Source organism: Neodiprion virginianus, chromosome 1, assembly GCF_021901495.1.
Source record: "Neodiprion virginianus isolate iyNeoVirg1 chromosome 1, iyNeoVirg1.1, whole genome shotgun sequence".
In the NCBI taxonomy this organism is placed as follows: Eukaryota; Metazoa; Arthropoda; class Insecta; order Hymenoptera; family Diprionidae; genus Neodiprion; species Neodiprion virginianus.
In genome coordinates this window covers 37,700,199-37,721,925 of record NC_060877.1, presented here as the reverse complement: position 1 = coordinate 37,721,925, position 21,727 = coordinate 37,700,199, and the positions used below count along the sequence as shown (strand labels likewise).

At 40.8% G+C, this 21,727-nt stretch overlaps 1 protein-coding gene across 1 annotated transcript; it reads left to right on the top strand.

Annotated features, from left to right (window-relative positions):
* The first annotated feature begins 2,137 nt into the window (after nucleotides 1–2,137).
* LOC124299726 (regulator of G-protein signaling 19) lies at nucleotides 2,138–20,168 on the top strand. Its single transcript, XM_046753034.1, has 6 exons — nucleotides 2,138–4,384; nucleotides 4,505–4,822; nucleotides 7,685–8,031; nucleotides 8,320–8,328; nucleotides 10,700–11,096; nucleotides 12,473–20,168. Exons 2-6 carry the CDS (start codon nucleotides 4,814–4,816, stop codon nucleotides 12,752–12,754), a joined length of 1,044 nt encoding a protein of 347 aa, XP_046608990.1. The 5' UTR covers nucleotides 2,138–4,384; nucleotides 4,505–4,813; the 3' UTR covers nucleotides 12,755–20,168.
* The last annotated feature ends 1,559 nt before the right edge of the window (nucleotides 20,169–21,727 follow it).

The window sequence follows — 21,727 nt, the reverse complement described above, 5'->3', positions numbered from 1 at the left end:
ACGAAGCTGCAGGAACGGAAAATACTGAATTCGGAACTGTCGGTGCAAACGGAAGAAAAGATGTGCTTTACTGATTAATGAATTAAAAATGGCATAAGTGCAGTCTTTGTTTCGGCGACTATTCGGTCAGTTCGGGAATTTTCGGTGCATGTCGTAAATTTGTACCGACATTAGGAGACCTTCAATAAAATTTGACACTTGTTCGATCATATTCTTTTGTTTCGACATTGTAAGTAGCTGAAAAGCGTGCTGAATTGTCAACAGGTCAAAGTTGAACCCTGCATAGGAAATCGACAGGTGGCAAAGATCCTGCAAAGTCAAGTCTTATCGATAGTTACGCTTACATTTATATTAGGAGATTGTGTGTGTGTGTGTGTGTGTGTGTGTTAGGAGATTTCATGTGCAATACTCATTATTGGGGTCCCAGGGTAAAGGCTATTGTGAAAATAAGATAGTTTCCGAATACCCTTCGATTATCAAGGGTCTTCGAAAGTCTTGCCGTTACACCGCTGTATGTATATACTTCCCTGCGGTCGGCAGCTGCGTTTTGCTTATCGTAAATTTATGCCTTTGTGTTTAAGCAAAGAATATTATCGTTCCTACACACAATGAACGGCTGTTCAAATCGAGTATAACATAACCGGAGTTTTCCCCGCAAGGTGCACTTTGACGCGGTCAATAGAGCGTCAAGTCCTCCGGCAATTCGAACATCGTCACACCCAGAAAAATGGATAGCCAAAGGTAACTTGTGATAAACCTTGAATGACGGGAATTTTGAAATAGTTTCCATCATCGAGTGAAATAATTTCTATATAGCGAACATATGCGTATATAAAATAATATTGCCAACGTCAGAATTGACGTTCCTGTTTCCCTGACGTTTGTCCGATATTTCCGCTGCAGCCGCATCAAATTTTCTGACACATATCATTCGTTCGTTTTTCCATACTTTTCTGACAACCGCGGAAGCTCAGGTTTGCTGAATTTTCAATCAAACAATTGGGGTTGTTATATAACCTCACGGGTACACATACAACGTATACATACAGACTCGAGAATCAATTCACGAGTCTGAGGACCTTCTTGAACGACGTGCTGTAAAGGTCTCCGAGCCAAAAGGGTTGTCCGATCGTATCGGTACACCGCTTGCGTGGGTATGAGGCCTCCACTTTGTACTCTCGTTTAACGTTATCGCTGCAATTTCATCGAAATAAATAATAACGTCGGTGAAACGAGTCGGCTGAATTTTCTCCCGAGTTTAATTTCGTTTCGTTGCAAACTCTTGAACGAATAAATTCGGAGATTAAAAAATACGGTAGAAAATTCCATTAAACTTTGAACGTTATTGTTATCACTGCGGACAATACGTATCGTAATTTTCACGAGAATCCGATTTTACTGATTTGAAAATTTCTTCTCCGCGCACTCCGAGCCGTGACGAGCGGCTGCAGAGTCTTTGATTCCTTATCGGTAAAACGCCACGCCGGCTGCAGCACACGCGTGAAAAACGTGTAAACCGTGTATCGGAAAGGCGGCGAGATAAGCTAAGGGTGCGGAATGAGGTCGAAGCGAGGGTTGCAGGTGTACCAGAACGTGCGCACACGCCTAGAATTCACCCTCGAGTGGTGTGAGTACCGAGCACACGAAAGGTAAAGAAAATACCGCGGTAGATTCTACAGCGAGTTTCTTCTTCCCGAGAAAGATTACGCCGCGGCGTATATTTAATATACAGCGATGCTCCGCTGCGGAGGCGAGAGGCTTACATTGAAGCCATTGTCAAATTTTTATAATGGAAACCGGGTCACCGGACGAACGGAAATCCTACAAGCACACGGCGTCTTACGTATACAATTGAAGCGAAACATATCGCGGTTATGTGGAAGGAAGTAAAAGAGAACGACGCGCTTGGTCGCGGGGGAATCGAGGTAGAAAAGTTACGGCTGGGCTTTGTGGATCAGAGGTTAACATCGAAGCGTGCTCGGAGCTTCGGAGAGCTTCGCGGATCTCGCGCCGTTGAAGATCAAGACGAGTATAGGACCCAGTCGCCTAGATCCGTCGCGGATTTCGTGGAGATGCGATAGAGAACGCTGATAATTGTGTGAAGTTCGGAAACGGCTCACGGCTGGCAGCAGCGACGTCCCTCCTCCACCTCCTCCTTCTCGCCGAGCCTCCCTCCCGTCCTGACTCTCGAGGAAATATAGTGGCGCGGGCGAAATAAACAGAGAGAGGTTCGTTGTTATTACGAGGGTAAAAATATCTCGCTCGAAGGTATACGTATGCGTCTGCGTATATTATATACACACGCACACACACGGACAGGATCGCGCGGCGTTTAGTTGTCAGCTTAGCGCGAAGGCCAGGCTTTTCGCCGTTGGGAGTCGCATGCGATACGAGCGAGCGAGTTCGCCTCCCTTTGAAAAACGCATGTGATAAGTAGACGTAAAAAAGGGTCACGTGTGTACAGGGTTAAAACGTAAGTGAATGGGAGTAATAATCGGTAGGAAGGGTGAAAGACAAGAAGAAAAAAAAAAAAAAGGAAACTGTGTCAACGTTGATCTCCTTCGGTCGTATATAATCCATGCGCTACGTTTGTAACTGCATGAGCGCGCGCGCGCGTGTGTGTGTGAGTGTGTGTGGGTGTGTGATGCGAAGCGATCGAGGGACCAAGTGAGCTCTGGCAAGAAAATTTAAGGGGGTGGAAAACCGGCGCGGGGGCGGCCGGCCTTATCGTATAGGAGGGAATCGGGACGGATCGCGGAGGTTCCTCTTCCTCCTTCGATTCATCCTATCCGGGTTGCGTTGTGTACACCTCCGGCAGCGCGGCCGTCGGCGTCGCGTCGCGTCGCATCGCGTCGCGTCGGTGGTGGTGGACCGGTGCGAAGGCGCTCCCAAGCCACTCGCCAATCAATACGTGGGAACTCTCGACCCGACTCGACCCGACTCGCCGGCGAGCACCGCGCCTGCCACCAGCGGGCTGGAGCGGGAACGCGAAGCCAACATCATCATCACACACACCGTCTCTTATACCGCCACACAGCACACCCCTGAAAACGAAAGAGCCGAAAAACTATTTTTACTCAACTCGCACATACCATCAAGCACGAAAACCGAGCCACAACCGTTCGGATTATACCAGTAGAAGGAGATACCCGAACGACCGGAGAAACACACGTACCTACCTATCCGTCGTAATGCTGGAGTGTGCGTCGGGTGTGTTGCACCGGAGTGTTATAACCGTCGTCGACGGCGACCGGTACTTTTGTTGAAAATTAACGAAATAAGGAGAGGAGAAGAAAAAAAAAACAAACAAAAAACAAGAAACAAACAAATAATCGAAGAAATTAATAAAAAAAAAGAAAAAAAATAAAGCCAACCAATCAAACGAGGGGAACAAGCTTTCGCCGAATACACCCGCAACCACAGCAGCAGCAGCAGCAGTGACAACTGCAGCAGCGGTTCGAAACTGGGATATATATCGAATACACCTGTATACACGTTTTTTTTTCCTCCTTCCCCGCCCCCCTCCGCCCCCACCCCCTCTCCCCCGCTCTCTCTCTCTCTCCCTCCGGCCCCTCTTTCTTTCCGAGAACCCTCGATAAAGCCCACATTACTGTGTGAACGCGAGTGCGGGTGACCGAGTGGCAACGCGTTGTCTTGTACCGGTCATAGATCAGCGGTGCTGTTCGGTTGGAGGAAAACGCGGAGAAGCTGGTGCGGCACGGAGGAGGAACGGGCGGCTTCGACGACGACGACGACGAGGAGGAGCAGTAGTTATCTGGCGAGAAGCGCCGAGGCGGAGGAGGAGGAGGACGAGGGCAAGGAGGACCCCGGGCGAGGTGCGCCGTACCCGAGGACGTCATCAATGGATCGCGAGAAGACGACGCGAGGCCTCGGCAGCACGCGGACGATCCCGGAGCTGAGCTAGGGCCATCTCCTTCCCTCCCTCCCCCCCTCTCTCCCGACCTCCCGATCCACCCGTCATCCCTTCCTCCCGCCCTCCCGCCCCCCAGCGCCGCTTAAAAGCCCTCCTAGCGTCATCCCGCCAAACCGAAACCTCCCCATCGGGGAATACGGGAGGAATGCTGCTGCTCCGTACGACGCGGAGGAGTTGCCGGCCCTGCAGAGGGTGAAAGTAGCGGTGAAAATACTGACTGGGGGGGGTTAAACGAAGGAAATAATACGGGAGGAACGAGAAAGAAAAGAAAAACTGAACAAGAGGAAGAAAAAGAAAAAGAAGAAGAAGAAGAAGAAGAAGAAGAAGAAGAAGCGGAAGGAGAAGAAGAAGAAGTTCCATTCGGGGTGCCTCGTGTGTGCGGGATTATTCTGCGGGGGGTGCAGTGAGAGAGTTCGTGCGGTGTGCACATTTGGATTATATTTGGTGCTGGTATAACATCGTATTTTCGTGATTAAATCGCTATTGTAATCGTTTAGTAATATCGATATTCGTGGAGAATTGTGCGTTTCTCGTGTTTGAATAAAAAAAATTTAATCTTTTTTCACCCAGCAGTGAACGGCTTCGGTGGTCATCGGAAAGATCGGAAAGTGTGTTGAATAGGAGTGACGTGTGGTACGGTGTAATACGTAGCGGGACGTTAGTCGGGTATAACGCTGACGGGGTGCGGGAAGCATGCGGGGTTCGGGCGAGGCCCGGCGAGGTGGCCCCGGAGGACCAGGCTAAGGATCGCTACGAGTCACCCGCACCCGCCGCACCCGCACCCGCACGGACACCTCATCGCCAACGAGGAACGTTGCTCGACACCGAGCAACTGGTTACGCGGAAGGCGAGCTGGACTCGCTTTCAATCGCATGGAACATGATAGAGGTACGTCTGATACTGAATCTAGAGATGCCGCTTCGCCTCCTCACCCGCAAAAGTTCCCTTCATCAATTTCATTCCGAAACTTTAAATGGCTCCGACATCTATCACGCGGAACTCGTTCAGATACAGAGTGGAAAAACTGCATAAACATCATCGGTAATAACATCTCTTAGTACGTTGGGTATGTATGTGTAGTAATGACGACAAGATCGGTTCATTTCCTGCCTTCAATGAAAAACTCACTGTATGATGTCGTCTCGTTCTGTACAGATATTACGTCGATGGACGGAGAAGCTATTGTGCGGTATAAGTATGAGTATCGGTTAGGTTGCAATTGATTCTTCAGCGTCCATTCGCACCACGTTTCGGTTTCGTGACCAAATCGGAATTGGTTGGTATTCATTGATTTTTGGTTTATCGTCGTCATGCCGTACCGACTGATATTGCACTTTCATTCATGGTTTGTTGGTGAGTCCTGTACTGAAATTCGTCTGAGATCTGTAGAAATTATGTCAATGGGCGGAGAAGGAAGTACAAATCATCGTACCACTGCAAGCTTGTAGGTTGCTTTTGTTGGAGGTGTTTGCTGTTGCATTCAATCAAATTTCCGAATTGCATCCGAAATTGGATCGTTGAACCATGGATAAACAATGTCGTGGCACAATTACGTTGCAGCTGAATAAAGAAACAGAAATAATCGACGTTAACGTATCCGGCAATATTTATAGTTCAGTATCCGTCCGCTTGTAACATTCGTTTGCAGTGTGAAATCGAATTTCAATTTTTACCTAACGATGCGCCTTAAATACGTGTGACTTACGACTATGGATAACCTATCCATTTAAAATGAGATTCCTAGTTTTTATAATCTATATTACCAATGACTGGACATTGTCTCAAAGCCGCATATTTAGCGTTTTCTCGAATCCTGAATTACAACCAGTGAGCATAACGGACACCAATGACAGTACCGATCGTTATTGTTTTATTCACGTTTGTTTCTCTTTAAACGAAACAACGGTCAATTGTCGACCAAAAGTCTGAAAATATCGCTGATTAAGTTTTCAATCAGTGATGTGTTGTTTTATTCTTGGATGTTTCGTTGAATTTTTTTATTCTCATTATCTCCTTCAACGTTTGTATTCGATACAGTTTATTACATTGGGTTCAGATGGCGTTGGTTTCGTTTTTCACGCTGTTGCTCTTCGTTACGGCGACTGCGATCATCGGTTAAACCATTACCTGTCAAAACGGTGTTAGGAGTGATGGGGAGGGGTACCCTGCAGGTGCGGGAATATGCGAACGAGCACCGATCGATGGAGAGTTAAAAGCATTTCAATTCATCATCCGCCACTTAGATGGGGCATGAAGGCGTAATTATCGTCATGCCTACACGGTGGAATATTATTTAAAAATTTCTATTAGGTATTATAATTGGGAACAAAAATTTTTTCCTCTTCTTTTGTTTTTATTATCAGTACGATGTTCTGAAACTGCGAAGGTCCCATCGGGGGTAATTAGCGACAATTAACCGATTATAGGAGGAAAATTAAGGAATGACGCAAAAATGACAAGAAAGCAAAAAATAACCGCTTGTTAAAAATGGTGTACGTTACACTCCCGTGGCCACGATAAACCCTCGCTTGACCAACGTCCATTCAATTTGGAAGCTACGGTAAACAAATGCCAGTCACTCGGCCGCCCACTCAACCGCCGCCAACGTGCCGCTGCTAATCTTTAAGCGGCAGCGGTGAGGGAGGAGAAAAAGAGCCACGATTCGACGTTATGACAATGAGCAGCACGCAACATTAGTCAAGTTTGCGTCCGGGAAAACAATTGGGGGGGGGGGGGGGGGGGCTGATGAGTAGAATGGTATTTTCACGCAATTAAAATCACGTTAGCTACGTATCTTTAGGGGGTTGGGGATCTTTGAAAGGAATTTCTTCTCAATTCTCTGTGTTTATAACAAATTTTTATGAAGGCTGGACGCCCGTCGTTTGAAGTAAGATCATTCTAAGGTCAGGATTTCGTAAAAGGTTCTCACAGCTGCTCTGGTCAATGTTGATTACAGGTCTGATCAGCAATCACGTGGCGTCTCTTCTACTTTGTCAGTTTCTCAAAATGATACATCTATTATCCTTGACCTATTTAAAAAGTTATTCACAACAAATTTTCAAATTACTCGTAAACGGTAAAGCTGATTTGATTTCTGTTCTAGCGGAACACCTTGATGGTCTACACATTAATGAAATTCGAGATGATTTGGCAGGAAAATTTCAAATGTTTCCAACTTCTAGGTCTACTGCATAACTTGAATGAACTTTATGATTTTCCAACAACTGAATTCAACCCACTTGCAGACGAATTTATCAGCGCGAACTTCCATTCAATTTACACACTAAAATGTGATTTAATGTAACGATCTTCAGACATGCAGAGCAAATTTTTGATACAAGACAAGCATCTCTGTATCACACAAATTTAACTATACACCAATTTCAGTTACTTCTCCTGTGACTTTCCGGTATACTCGCAATTCATATATCAGAGATTTTTATGCCTCTACATATAGCCAGGAACTTGTTTTTCTCACTACGATTTAAAATAGTTTAAAACTGATCGTAATATAACGACGATTGCCTTTACTTTGTATAAACGCGACATCTTGCACGTGAACTGATTTCGCCGCGAATCCATTACAGTGGAAACGACTGTATATGATGGTGAAAGAAAATTGGTTTATCGAAGAATTTCGCTTAAACGCGATATTATTTAAAAATTTTCTACACCACCCAGTGCAGCTATAACGCATCGGAACTCGTAATTTTTTTCATAACAAGGAACTTGTCTTGGAATTTATTTCAGATGTCGAGCGGAATCGGTGCAACTGCGATGGGGATCGGTGTTAGTCATGGAACGGAAGGGGGTGGCTGTCGCTTAAGAGCGCAGAGCCAATCCCAGGGCCAGTCGCAGAGTTCAGGAACAATGGTTCAGCACGGCAATCCGCAACAATCGACACAGCAACAGCAGCAGCAACAGCAACAGTTACAGCAGCAGCAACAACAGCAACAACAGCAGCAGCAGCAGCAGCAACAGCAACAACAACAGCAACAGCAGCAGCAGCAGCGCGCTGGTACGCGTGACGCATTTGTTGGACGATCTAAAAAGGACAACTGTTGCCTGTGCTGGTGCTGCTGTTGCAGTTGCTCGTGGTATTGGCGTTCTTACCTAATCACTATGTGTCGTATTCTTATTTTTATGTCTTGTTTTGCGGCTTCTCTTTTTCTTTACCGCTTGTCGTCGTTGTTACTTTGCTTGTTTGCAAATCTTCTATCTCCATGGTGTTCGGTTGCGATGAAAATTTTAAGGGATCCTTACTTGTCCCAGAGACAATCATATAATAGCTATGTTGATTACCGCTGCTTCGTGCTTTTCACCGATCCATCAATCCTCGTCGTTTAATCTATCTTTGAAATTTTTCTGTTTCATGCTGCCTGCAGGAACAAGTGGTAAGCTGAAAATTAATACAATTTCGTTAGTCATTGTGCGACCTCGCACCAAAAGTTCATGAAATTGGCGACAAGCGATGTCGTCCACTTTCTTCGATATATCAGGATAGTGGCAAGATAAGTCAGGTCTGGTTAAGTCAAGTTAGGTTACATTATGGTAGAATAGGGTTTGTGATGTCAACGTTTGATCTTATCTCTACGTTAGTACTCACTTTTCCGTCGGCTTTATCGCATCAGGTGCGTTCAAATTTCCCACTCCAATTTGAATTTTCGGCTCCCCGCGTCTAGATCATTCGACATAGGTGCTTGAGCTTGGGAAAATGATAGATACTTGCATCTTAGGATCTTTTCAAAGTTGCGTTGACCCATGAAAAGTCAAATAAAATTAATTATGTCCGTTTTATTCGAATGCCGGGTGGCCGTGATAACGCCGTTAAACGGTATTGCATGTACTTTTAAATATTTAAAACTTATCGTGCATTTAAAATCGAATTGTTTCTCGTCACCTTTGCATAGGTATATAACCTGCCACTCGGATTCCTAATACATGTAATCAAGTTGTTGCTTCGTGGCGATCGAATCATCAACCGGAGTCGCGCACGAACATCACATAAATTTTCACGATACAATGCTCAACCAGCACGAAAGCTGTCGTTGTAATCCAGAAATACTTTTGTTATCCTTGTGGCGTGTTATACACCCTATAGAAACGCGGCCCTGTTCTGCTGAGTGGAAATATAACGAGTTATTTGGTATTTGACAACCTCGTGGCCCCTGGAGGCTGCCCCCGGCAAGTGTAAAGATCGAATTCTAACCTTTGCCATTCATGCGAAACAGCTACGCCTGACTAGCGGCAACCCGAGGTACGTAACGCGTGTGTTACGAGCCAATATTCGCGCGACCGTATCGACCTCGCGTCTGGAACGGGTCGGCGCCAAGAACGCCGACTCCATACATACGTACAGCCTCACCGTCCAACGGTTGTTTACGGTGCATACAGGATGTTTCCGAGCAAACACCCCAGTACGTTCGGTTGCCTATGGTCGGGTGTTAGCGATGCCCGTAGAGATCGGTAACATGGGAAAAGCAAATTTCGATATTTGCTATTATTTTACCGACACAGCGATGCAATATATATTTTTTTCTTCCGTTTTTGGTCAATAGTACAGAACTACCAGTAAGAAATGACCAGCTAAAAATGTTAATCGATTTCCCCCTCTTACCATTATACTTGCTACTTTACCACATGCAGATGTTTTGTCGACACCGGCGAAACGGGGGACGATAGGCAACCCGACACACTGCGACGCTTACTCAGAAACACCCTATGTGCACACCGGGGGCTCTCAAGTTCTTGTACGAATGCCAATTAGCGGCTTCCCGCGAATCTTTATCGATATGACTCTGTTTTAGCTTCGTTCTGGGACCCTGCTTTTGAACCCGTCTGTAAGTGAATTGTACCCGTTACAGCGGATTACGACTAGATGCACGCGTTACTTTTTCTAACCATCATGCTTCGCGAGCGATTTATTGTGCCCAAGCCGCAATCGTTAGTCTGTCGGATGTAGATATTTATACCATGGATCAATATCCTAAAAATGCTTATTTAATATTCGTAGAATACTGTTTCACGTTAGGGTCGACGTTCGGAAAATCGACAGCGTTATGTATATACCCACTCGTCGCATGCATGCTACACAGTAATTGTCCCTAGAGAAGGTATATCCTTAGTGGCACGCATGCGATATATCATGCAGCCGCCATATTTAATTTGAGTCGGGAATTCCCCGTATCAACTATTCAGAAAACCGAAAGGACGACTGGAGCAACAACTAAAAGTTGCAAATCCGTGATACACATCTGGTCTTTGTATTTTAGATTGTTTTGAATAAATATTACAACATAACTTTTAGAAATATGGGTTGATTGAAAATTGCTCAAGCAACCGCTAGCCATGGGCATTTTTTGGAAGCAAGCCAAGGGCACGATGGGCGCGGGGGTAATCGTAGCGTCTTACACTTACCGACTTAGTTATGGGATTTTTCATGATGTCCAATGAGCCAGTAATGATAGGGAATTTCTATACTGAAAGCTCCCCTCATCGTCTCTCGCCTAGTTGCACCAAGCTTAAAAATGCTCCATTTAGCTGGTTGTCTTTCACAATGTCCAGATCAGACGATACAAAGTACTCGAGAAATGCTCACTGCGGCTGTTACCACCTGTTCTTGTAAATCTATCAAAATCCCGTAACGTGTAACTTTTTCTGCGAGAAACGATCGCGCTCGTCCGACGCCTGGCGGCGACTTGACGTAATGTCAATAGTTCATCGACTCACAACGCGCTAACAAACGGTGTTAATCCCTGTTCCTAGTTTGGCTGCTGTCGGCGGTGGAGGCCCAGGGGGTGGTGCCGGCAACTCCGGGGACCAGGGAAAGAAGAAAGGCGGAGGCGGTGGGGACTTGGGGTCCGGGGGTGGCACCGGGGGTGACCTCACGGGTGATGGCCTCGACGGCCTTGACGGAAACGGTGACGTCGCCTGCAGCAGCTTCGAGGAGATCAGGGAGTGGGGCTCCTCGTTCGACAGGCTGATGCACAGCGCCGCGGGGCGCAAGCTCTTCCGCGAGTTCCTCGTCAGCGAGTACAGCGAAGAGAACATTGCCTTTTGGCTTGCCTGTGAACAGCTCAAGCTCGAACGAAACCCGGAGCGCATCGAGGAGAAGGCTCGATACATCTACGAGGACTACATATCCATTCTTTCGCCGAAGGAAGTGAGTAGATCCCAGGCTTTCAGCTCGAAACGCTTAAATATACTATTCGCTGCAGGGGAACATATGGGATTTGAGATTGTTGTAAATTCGTTGTCAGTGCTGGAGGCAAAACGACAACCCCCGAGATCTACCTATATTGTTTCCGATGAGTCAAGCTTTTGTCAATGATGTGCTTAAGCGAACGAGAAATTCTTCAAACATGTAGTCATAGCGTCTGCGGTACTTATTCTTTTATTTGTATCCCAAAGCGAAGTGTTATTATCCTTGTAGACTTGTCGACGTCAATCCGAAGGCGAGAACAAAATAAAAAAACACCAACGGTCTTGGTCAATTTCAATGCAAGTTTCGTCATCCACAAATTCATTCGTTTAAGCATCCTTGGTCCCATCACTCATGTCCTAATGTGTGTACATAATATGCCTATACGGAATCAAATTTCCATCCGGAATTCGGAAAAAATAAATTGATCGTCTCAGATATACTGAGATACTTTTTGAACATTTATTACTGTATTCACTGTGTTGAAATTTACAAATCTTCCACCAGATTCGACGAAACGTTGACAATTATCGGGACTTTAACTACGCACAACTCAGCGTCGTTATTTATTTAACTCTGGTACAGTTTTAATAATTTTCGGTAGATTTCAATCTTTTTTTAAAATGCATCTTACTGTAATATGACATAAAACTGAAGAACTAGTTTCACGTACTCTATGTCGTATGAATTATGATTATACTGCGATATATTGCGATTATAACTTTGAATTCTGCGTGCCAGAAAAGGGGAGGTCCTTGGCCTGTTGACCTTGCGTACATGTGACCTTAATTCAGCGACTTCAGCTGTGCCTGTGACCTCGCGACCTTCTTTATTTGAGTATTCAGTTTCCTTCCTTTTTCCTTCTTTCTCTTTCCAACAAGTTTTCTAAACTCGGGAGGATCGAGTTTCGACGTATCGTGCACTGGCGTGACGCATCGAGGGGTATACCTATGGCAGTGAATCACTACGGCCTGTTTTTCTTTGCGAATCATATTTGTGGGAGTATCCGTCGAAGTTTTCGTTCATGATATATTCGAGTACATACGGGGAAATTAGTACCTAAGATGTGGGAAAAATCAAGAAGTGGCACTGACGAAGTAGCCGTCTTAGAGGCTGCATTATCGACCGGGGTCAGATCGATTATCACGTGTCACGATACTGAAATACTTTTAGCCGTCTTAGAAGCTGCATTATCGACCGGGGTCAGATCGATTGTCATGTGTCACGATACTGAAATAATTTCTAAAAATTCATTTCATATCGTCTTTGTTGTCCTATTTCAGTAAGTACCATAATACATCGGGTACGACATAAAGTATACGAATGACGAATTTCAGGTGAGCCTGGATTCGCGAGTGCGAGAAATCGTGAACAGGAACATGGTGGCACCAACGCCAAACACATTTGACGAGGCGCAGCTCCAGATCTACACACTGATGCACCGAGACTCGTATCCACGTTTCGTCAACAGCGACATCTACAGAAGGGTGGCACGCCTGGGAAGCGGACCGCCGAGTCCATCGAGCGGCGAGCAAGGATTGCCGAGGAGCAAATCAAGGTCGACGAAAGAGAAGGACAAAGACAAGGACAAGGACCGGTCCTTGGCGATGGCAACGTAATCCAGACCATCCCCTCTAAACGCTGCAGAAGACTCGATCTCCGCAGAACTACTTCGATACTCGGTAACGATATAATAATATCTTACGGAGTGAGATGGCCATGCAAAGGTACCTGCAGGATAACAGCGGCATGACCTGGCCTCACGCCGCCGTCAGACATTCCCTGTTGATTCTTGGTCAACCCTCCAGGATGCCCACTTAAGATTGCAGTCTCGTTGCCCAGGGTCGAGGGCTGGTTGCACCATTCCAGGGACGGGACCATACGGAAGGACCTCGAAGCCCGCTGGACGAAAAATATGAGTTTCGGAAACTTGACGAGGATGCCGCGACGTGAAATGACATTAATAAAATAGGCGGGGGGGTGGGTGCAGGCGGGCTGCTGCTATAACCGCTACTGCTGCTGCTACCGTAAATTATATACATAGATATATACATATACTTGACTGCATCAACGGGTATACATAATAGGTATATATATATATCGTATATATATATATATATATATATTATTGGGTATAATAACCATCGAAGAAATGCGCAACAATCAATAATCAATCAATGATGATATATGCTATAATAATAACATTAATGATAATAATAATAATAATAATAATAAAAACAACAACAACAACAGTAATAATAACAATGATGATGATATCTAATAATAATAACAATAGTAAATAATATTAGTAGTAATAATATATATCTTATACGCATAAACGAACGGAGAAACGAGAAGCACGTACATATATTATACATTATATAATACATGTATGTCTAAAAACGAACAAGGATATAATATAATATACATGTAAAATAACAAAAACAAAAACAAAAGAGAAAACCAAAAAGAAACACGAGTAAACGAAGATTTAAGCTCTTTACACGCACAACCAAAGTTCATCACGTACTATACTACATACCGTATACATATATATATATACATATATATATATATATATATTTATACATACGTGTTTGTATATATACTATGTTAAATTATAATAATGCATAAACCGTCGAGAATAAGGAGAAGAAAAAAAGAAGAAAAAACCATTTATACACGCCGCTTCAAGTAGCATGATGTATACCTAAATGTGCGGGTACGTCTGTTGTACTGTAATGCACCTGTACATTTCGCTAGCCGTTGATTGATTGCACATATTTTTATGTTTTTCCTATACTGCTGTAGTCGGTCGGTGTGTGTACCTGTAAATGAGGTGGGGTCGTTAATTAATGTAGGCATATAGTTACTCTGACCGTCTCCGAGACAACTGGGACAGACACTACAGCAACGACAAGAACAACATCAAAAACACAAAAACAAAATATTAAAAGAAACGAAAAGCAAAATATGAAAAAATTAAAATGGCACAGAAACAAAACGTCACTATATTACCTATCCGATTACTGTATAGTATATCTGTTTATGTATAACTTTTTTGATGTAGGTACATGAATACGTTAGACATATACGTATATATATACATACGTACATACCTATATACATACGCATACATGGAACATCTTATACCAAACTCGTTACCTGTCATTTTTTATTATACTCTATAATAATTATATTATATACTATTATAATATATTGTTGTAATTATAACCATTGTATTTATAATAATAATTACGTGAACAATACGATTGAAAGTGAGAATGAGTGAGAGTGAGATGTGAAAAAGGAACGGAAGAATTGAGCAGGTGAAAAAAGAAAGAAAGAGAGTGTGACACGGTGGTTGATCTCTATCGCAAATCCAGATATATATATATGCACACTTATACTATACGTAAAATAATTTCTTACTTCAGGAAAGCAATTGGAATGAATGCCCATGTGTAAACGCAGCCATAAATATACAATCGCCTATGTATAACTCGAACGGATCTTGAAAATGAGAAATCAGTTACGAAAGATGGAATATTAATATCTGACCCGAAAGAAAATTATTTACGGGCGGATACCCGCACAAATTTTCTCTTTTTAACCTGAAACAATATGCCAAAGAAATATACAGTACCTTGTACACTTATATTCTATAAATGTAAAATCGAGTAAGACGTATTTTATACTTATGGATATATATGTGTCTGTGTGTGTGTGTGTGTGTGTGTGTATATATATACACGAGTCATACAGTAGATGATACGTCGAGCTTCGAAATGTACAGATTGTACTTTATACCGCTTAAGATGTAAGCTACTGTTATGCAGGCCCTTGTACCTATACTTACTTCTAATGATAACAAGTTATAGAATTCGTATAAGTATATAATATACATACATGCATATACATATATATATATATATATATATACACACACACATGACACCTTTTAATCTGCGGACAGGGAGGAGAACACGCGTGGTCTATTATCGAGGGCCTAAAGACGAAACGTGGGAAGAAATTGAAAATTTCTTCGTTCATTTGTATTTTAAATTGAGTAAATTAAACGCGTATTTATATCCCCTCCCACCTTACCTGACCTGTACGTTTACCTATTGACCTACCTACTCACCTACTTGTCTGCCTACCCGCCTAGTCTACCGTTTGACTCTTTCTAATGTTGTTACACATACGTTACATATACATATATACGTATATGCATATGTGTATATGTATACGTATATTATATTATATACTCATGCGTATAGTTATCGCGCCCTATACATACATACCGTTGAAATATGATGCATTCAGCAAGAGGAATGGAAGAGAAATCGATGCGTATACATATATTAGTTGTACAAATGAAAAGAAAGAACCAAAAAAAGAAAATCAACATATTTTTTTTACGATATTATTTATCTAACTACATGGTAATTTCGTATTCTTTGTTTGTTTATTTATTGATTTATTTATTTATTTATTCATTTATACGATACGTTGATAGTGGTGATATGTTTGTTATACACTGGAAGAAAAATATTTAACCAAAGAGAGAAAAATAATTATATAGTTATTGTACTTATTATTTTTAATTATCGTTATAATTATATTTACTCAATAATATATGTGAAATTCGGTAACAGGTGATATCCTCAACCGTATAAAAAAAAAAAAAAAGTCTACAGCTATATCGGATACTAAACACTTGTAATAAATTATTCTACTGAATGTGCATTAACATATAATTAATCGTTACGTATATAAGTCTTATTTACAATTTATCCCAAGTTAATCAATTTATAAATTCTGCGTTTTATATATATATATCAATATATATATATATCAATGTATATATATATATTCTTATACATACAGTTGATCGAAAAAATTTCACATTTAGTAGAATAATCTGAACACGTATCTATGTACCATTATTTTGGAATCCAATTGTACCCACGATGACACACTTCAACAATCTGACGAAAATCCGTACAATTTGAGCCTGAAACGTGAGGTATACAATATGCAGTAACTTTTTTCACCGATTCGTTTAGGAAACAGAGGTATTACGTCCGGTAATTATTGCATCTCGAACGTGGAGTGTGTGAACATACATAGAGAGAGAGGGAGAGAGAGAGAGAGAGAGAGAGCACAGAGCTGTATCGTAGGGGATAATTATACCGTTATTGATATGCTAACAAATCGACGAGTTGTGTAGGGACACTTGCAGGTGTCCTTCAGGATCGACTCGGTGCAGTCAGGAAGCGTTCTGCGAGTACCTACCTCTGTAAAGGTATATAATAATAATAATCATAATAATAGTAATAACAATACCGACACTCAATGCACAACTTGTCTACAAGCGAGTCTAAGGAATTATAGTAAAATAAAAATAAAAAAAAAAAAAATTAAATAAAATAATTACAGCGACAATTTTTATTGTTATAAAATATTGCAGAATAATAATCAAAGAAATTAAATATCGTATCATAACTGCTCGGTCAGACTCTGTGGCACTCACCTAGTATTCAAATATCGAACGCGCGAAAATTCGAACGACCCGAATGTCGACAGATTCAAATTTAACTCCGGCTCGGTTCCGGGCGAGGAAAATACAATAGAAACGCAACTCTGATGTAATCTGTCGTTAGGTATACATTTTATATGCATTATGATACTTTCATCATGATGTGTAATCACGAAATCAATATTACATCCTCGACCAGCTACTGTTGAAAATTTTCTTTGATTGTATTTTTACAAGGCAAATCGGCGTCTTGCAGAATTTTATACAAATTTCAAAGTTTGTGATATAAGTATATGTATTATATGTATTAAGTATTTATACAGAGCCTGTGCACCGGTTTTTAAGGCGACATGTTTGAATTTTTTTTTCTGATTTCATTGTAAAGTAATGCTGCTTGTTACATAAAAAAAGGCGGCTGAACAGGAACGCGTGTAATTCGCGATCAAGTATAATCGGTCTTCTTTTGTCGCATCGAACAAAGAAATAGAATCAACACCTTCTGCAATTCGGATTTCCGGTCATAACCCATGAAAACCGTGAACAAAACTGACTTCCACATAGTTTATTTAAAAGTTTTCTCTATTCCTTGTAAACAATAAACGATCCACTTCCAATTAGTTTAGAAAAAAACCTGTTGAATTTTTAATCTCCACTCGTTCGGCATCGGCTTAACAGTAATACAACGTTTCTAATGCTCCTAATTTCTTCCAGAACTTTCCAAGTGCAACACGAATATTTTAATTTCTTGTTGCTTTATGGTCCACTGTTGTTTCACTTCAAATTATAACTAATAGGATCAGTTTCGACCAGCGTATATCATATATATATATATATATATATATATATATGTAATATGATGCAATGACGAATAAGCGGATTTGCAGAGCGGATCTGTTGCGAATAATGATATATCCGAGTTGATAATTGAATCAATTCGAATGATGAATAGGATAATAAATATACCTCTAAGTCACGTGCATATGTGTTCAACAATGTACAAGGATAACATATGTATGAGAACACGTTCGTGCGAGATAAAATTAAACGATAAAGAACCAAAAATTGTTAATCATATCTCGCATAATGCGAGTATCATACACGCACTCTTACATAAATTCTGTAATTTGTATGTGAGGTTTACTCCGTATAATTATAAAACGAAAGGTAAACACAATATATAAATACATATATATATATATACATATATTATGTTATATATATAATAAAACTTTCAAATCAAGTTTTCGGCCTATGTATAAATATATACGTATACAGCGCGCATTTTGGGATCGAAATTGAATCCACAATACTGGAGAAGAAATTTAAACATTCGGGAGAATACGTTTATATCGAGTTATGACGTCGTAACTAATATGTATATGTGGCATTGCAGCACACATGCATGTATAGTGCGTGTCTATACCAGTCGACGCGTTGAAATAATCTATCAATTTATACATTACTCGTATGTAAATTATATTCAAAGACGGTTTTACATGAATCTTAGTGTGTACGATCACTTACGTGGCGGCTATTCGGTAACGATATACGTACATGAACAAGAAACAGGGGGAGGGGGGAGATACAGCGAGAACGAAAAGATGCAAGAACCATATTTTACCGATGTTGTAATTGTACATGCACGTAAAAACGTACGATATTCCATGCCAAAAATATGCCGCAAAACACAAAATACACGCGCTATGATAGCGATAGATACGTACATAGAACTGTAACTAATTATCGGTATGTATGCGAATGTATAATAGTCAACGAAACACAAAAAAGAAAAAAAAACGTATAATATAAATTAAAATCAAAACGAATCATTTCATACACATGCGATTCAAATCCTCTGCTCCATTTTGTGCGCGCGAAAATTACGTGACACACAACGAGACTGCACAATAAAAGATTAATTCTAATAACATTAGACATGTATTATAATAATTGTTATAATTACGACAATTATATATTAAATATATATGGTGATAATTAATACGATCTTGCCGCGCTTCTCAAGTGCTTTTTGTAATAACGAATTAAACTACACCGAATCGACATTGAACGCTGTTACATATTTTCAATAAAAATACTGCAATTCTGTAATTCGAATATATACAGCTTAATCCACCGATGCTCTATTGTTGATGGAAAATTTTTCCACGGGATGATGGGCAATCCCTTCACACGACGTGTAAAATATTATACTGTCAGTATTTTATTTTCCTTTTAAATTAATTACTCGGGAATGAGACGCGGGCAAGAGAACGACACATCAAATCCGATTTATACATCTTTGTGCACAGAGTGTGTCATTATACGCCTAAGGACGACATAAATTATATAACCATTTGCGAGTCGTTAATGTAACAACGTTGAAGATAATTGAAATTATAAAATAATAAAATGAAAATCGTTTGTCGCGTCCTATGAATATATTATTATATAATATACAGACAATGCCGAACAATGTAAAATGTGTATAATTACGACGGTTATAATTTTGTTGCACGCATACGTACACACACGTATACATATGTGTGCACATGTGCGTACGCGTGTGTGGCTGTAGGTGTATGGATGTGTGTGCGTGAGTGAGCGAGTGTGTACATATATGTACAATATGCTTCCTTCATCGACGAACTACTAAAATATCTATACACATTATAGTGCGCAGAATTATAAAATAACAAAAAAATTTGTCAAGTCATATTAGGTATAAAAGTATGCGAAAATGTGAAGTAGAATATAAGATACGCGGATGAAGATTAGATATAAACATATGCGATTTAAATTGAATTTAATTAAACTTAAATTATATACACGTATATAATGAATAAATTTTAAACAAAAATTTAGACATGACAAAACCAAAGAAACTCGACTGTAGCACGAAGTGACGTGAAATAAAGATTCGACAGCCGCAGCTGCAGGGGTTATAAGTGTGTTGAGAGAATTAATCAGTCGCGTCCTTAAACGATATAAATAACAATAATATTAATTAACATGATAAATAATTATTAACTAAATGACTATATAGTAGTCTAATCATTATTTATAATTACGCAATTATATAAATATATATATATATATATATACACACACACACATACATACATTGCGCATTTAATAATAACAAAGTTATTATTATTCCATTCTATATATTATGTGTATACTACGTTTATTTAAGAAATTTTTGTTCGCAAAGTCACGCGATTGTTACCCAATTTTTTTTCTCACTTGGTTCAATTAAACTTGCACCAATTTTTGGTGACAAAAATATATACATACATTATACATTATAAATATAAACGTACATCTTACATGTATAGCTATAATGTAACTATATGAAATCCATACCTATTAGTATAACGGTTTTGGTTAATTGGCATCCCTACCTAGTAAATAAGCTATACATATAAATACCAAATACGAACGACATACTGTGTGTACCTACTTGATTATCAATAATGAACTGCAATTCGCAATCGTGTGGTTCATCCATTCGCCTGTCTTTATATATAACATATACGTAAGGAACGTACGTAAGGTATATGGGTATAAATCGGGTGCTTGGGATTTTCCTAGAGAGCAGCGCACACGGCAGACACAGAAATACATAGGACAGCACTATGTATGATAAAAATTTATATGACAGAGGTGTTTCCTTGGTGTGGTTTATATTACATAATACATATATATATACATAAACGATGAAAACGAAGATACGGCGGATATCGCATTGTATAAATGCTACCGCGCATTTATGCAACGGCCCTTTCAATGGGTCACACATATTTTAACATATGTAATATAGGTATACTGGTATACATATACATACATATAGCAAATCCAAAGCTTTCGGGTAAAAGCTCAATCGAGACATACTATATATAATATATACGTATATAATTGTCGTCAGGTCTTGTAGAAATAAAAGATTCAACAACTTTTTCCTAACTATCAATTCTGCACCAAGTTGGCATACATATCTAGGTATACGGAATTTGTTGGCTGTTGCATTACGCGTCGTATGAAATTCGAATACTTCGAGGTAATGCGGAAAAAGAATCGACTAGATTGCTTGTTTCTCGGTTAGCCCTAGAACGGTATTTTTTTTTTTACCTGTTCAAGTAACGGAGGGTGAAAAAAACAACCCAATCTTGAGGATTCCAAATCTTTGGTACATCGTATCGTTAAGAGTCCTATGGGGTCTCATTTTCTTCTCTTTTTTTAATAGAGAATCACGTGTGGCGAAAAACTTTTTGCCCAAGTACCAAAAAAGTGACCGAAAATCAGTAAACGAAATATGCAAACATTTACACATACATAAATTTACATTCTCGTGAGGTGTTTTTTCACCCGACGTTACCGTTCTTGGGTTAAATTAATTTCTCGAACGCAAGCAAGCAGGTGCAAGTAAAAAGGTCGATAAACTTGTGAATTAGTAGCCGTTTATCCCCCTTCTTATAATTGAAACAATTAATATAAAATTGTACATATCGTCGACGTTGTCGCGAATATACTCCACGCTTAGTCCAGACTATCCAAGATCCACCCTATGGATACGTCCACTTTGCGGCGACACAGGCTGAATCTCGCGAAGAAGGGCGAAGGGGCGGGGGGCGGAGGGGCGGGGAGGGGGGTGTAGATTTTACCCATTTCTTCATCTCCCCGAGCTGCCATGATCGCGCTTCGCGTCGTATACCTATAAAGAAACACACGCCTATGCCTTTTATACAATCCCACGTACGCACATCGCATGGTGCGTGATCGGATTGTCGATGCATCGACCGTCATACTCGGTGCATGAGTGTAGTAATAAACTCTGCAGCTAGCCGTATACACGCGTAATAGGTATATATACCTATATGTACAGGCGGAAAGGAGTATTGGAAACTGCACTGCAGGAAGGATAAGAAAAAAGGGAAGAGGAAGAAGAAAGTGACGTATGAAAAAAAAAAAAAAAAACAACGACGACGCTACCTGATATAAAACGAAAGAAAAAAGGCGACCGAAAATGTTGAAACTATGAAACGGAAAAATA

What these genes read in the sequence shown, in the direction of transcription:
- LOC124299726 (XM_046753034.1), top strand. An exon ending in CCATTCTTTCGCCGAAGGAA is followed by an intron (nt 11,097 to 12,472) that starts GTGAGTAGATCC and finishes GACGAATTTCAG; the next exon opens with GTGAGCCTGGATTCGCGAGT.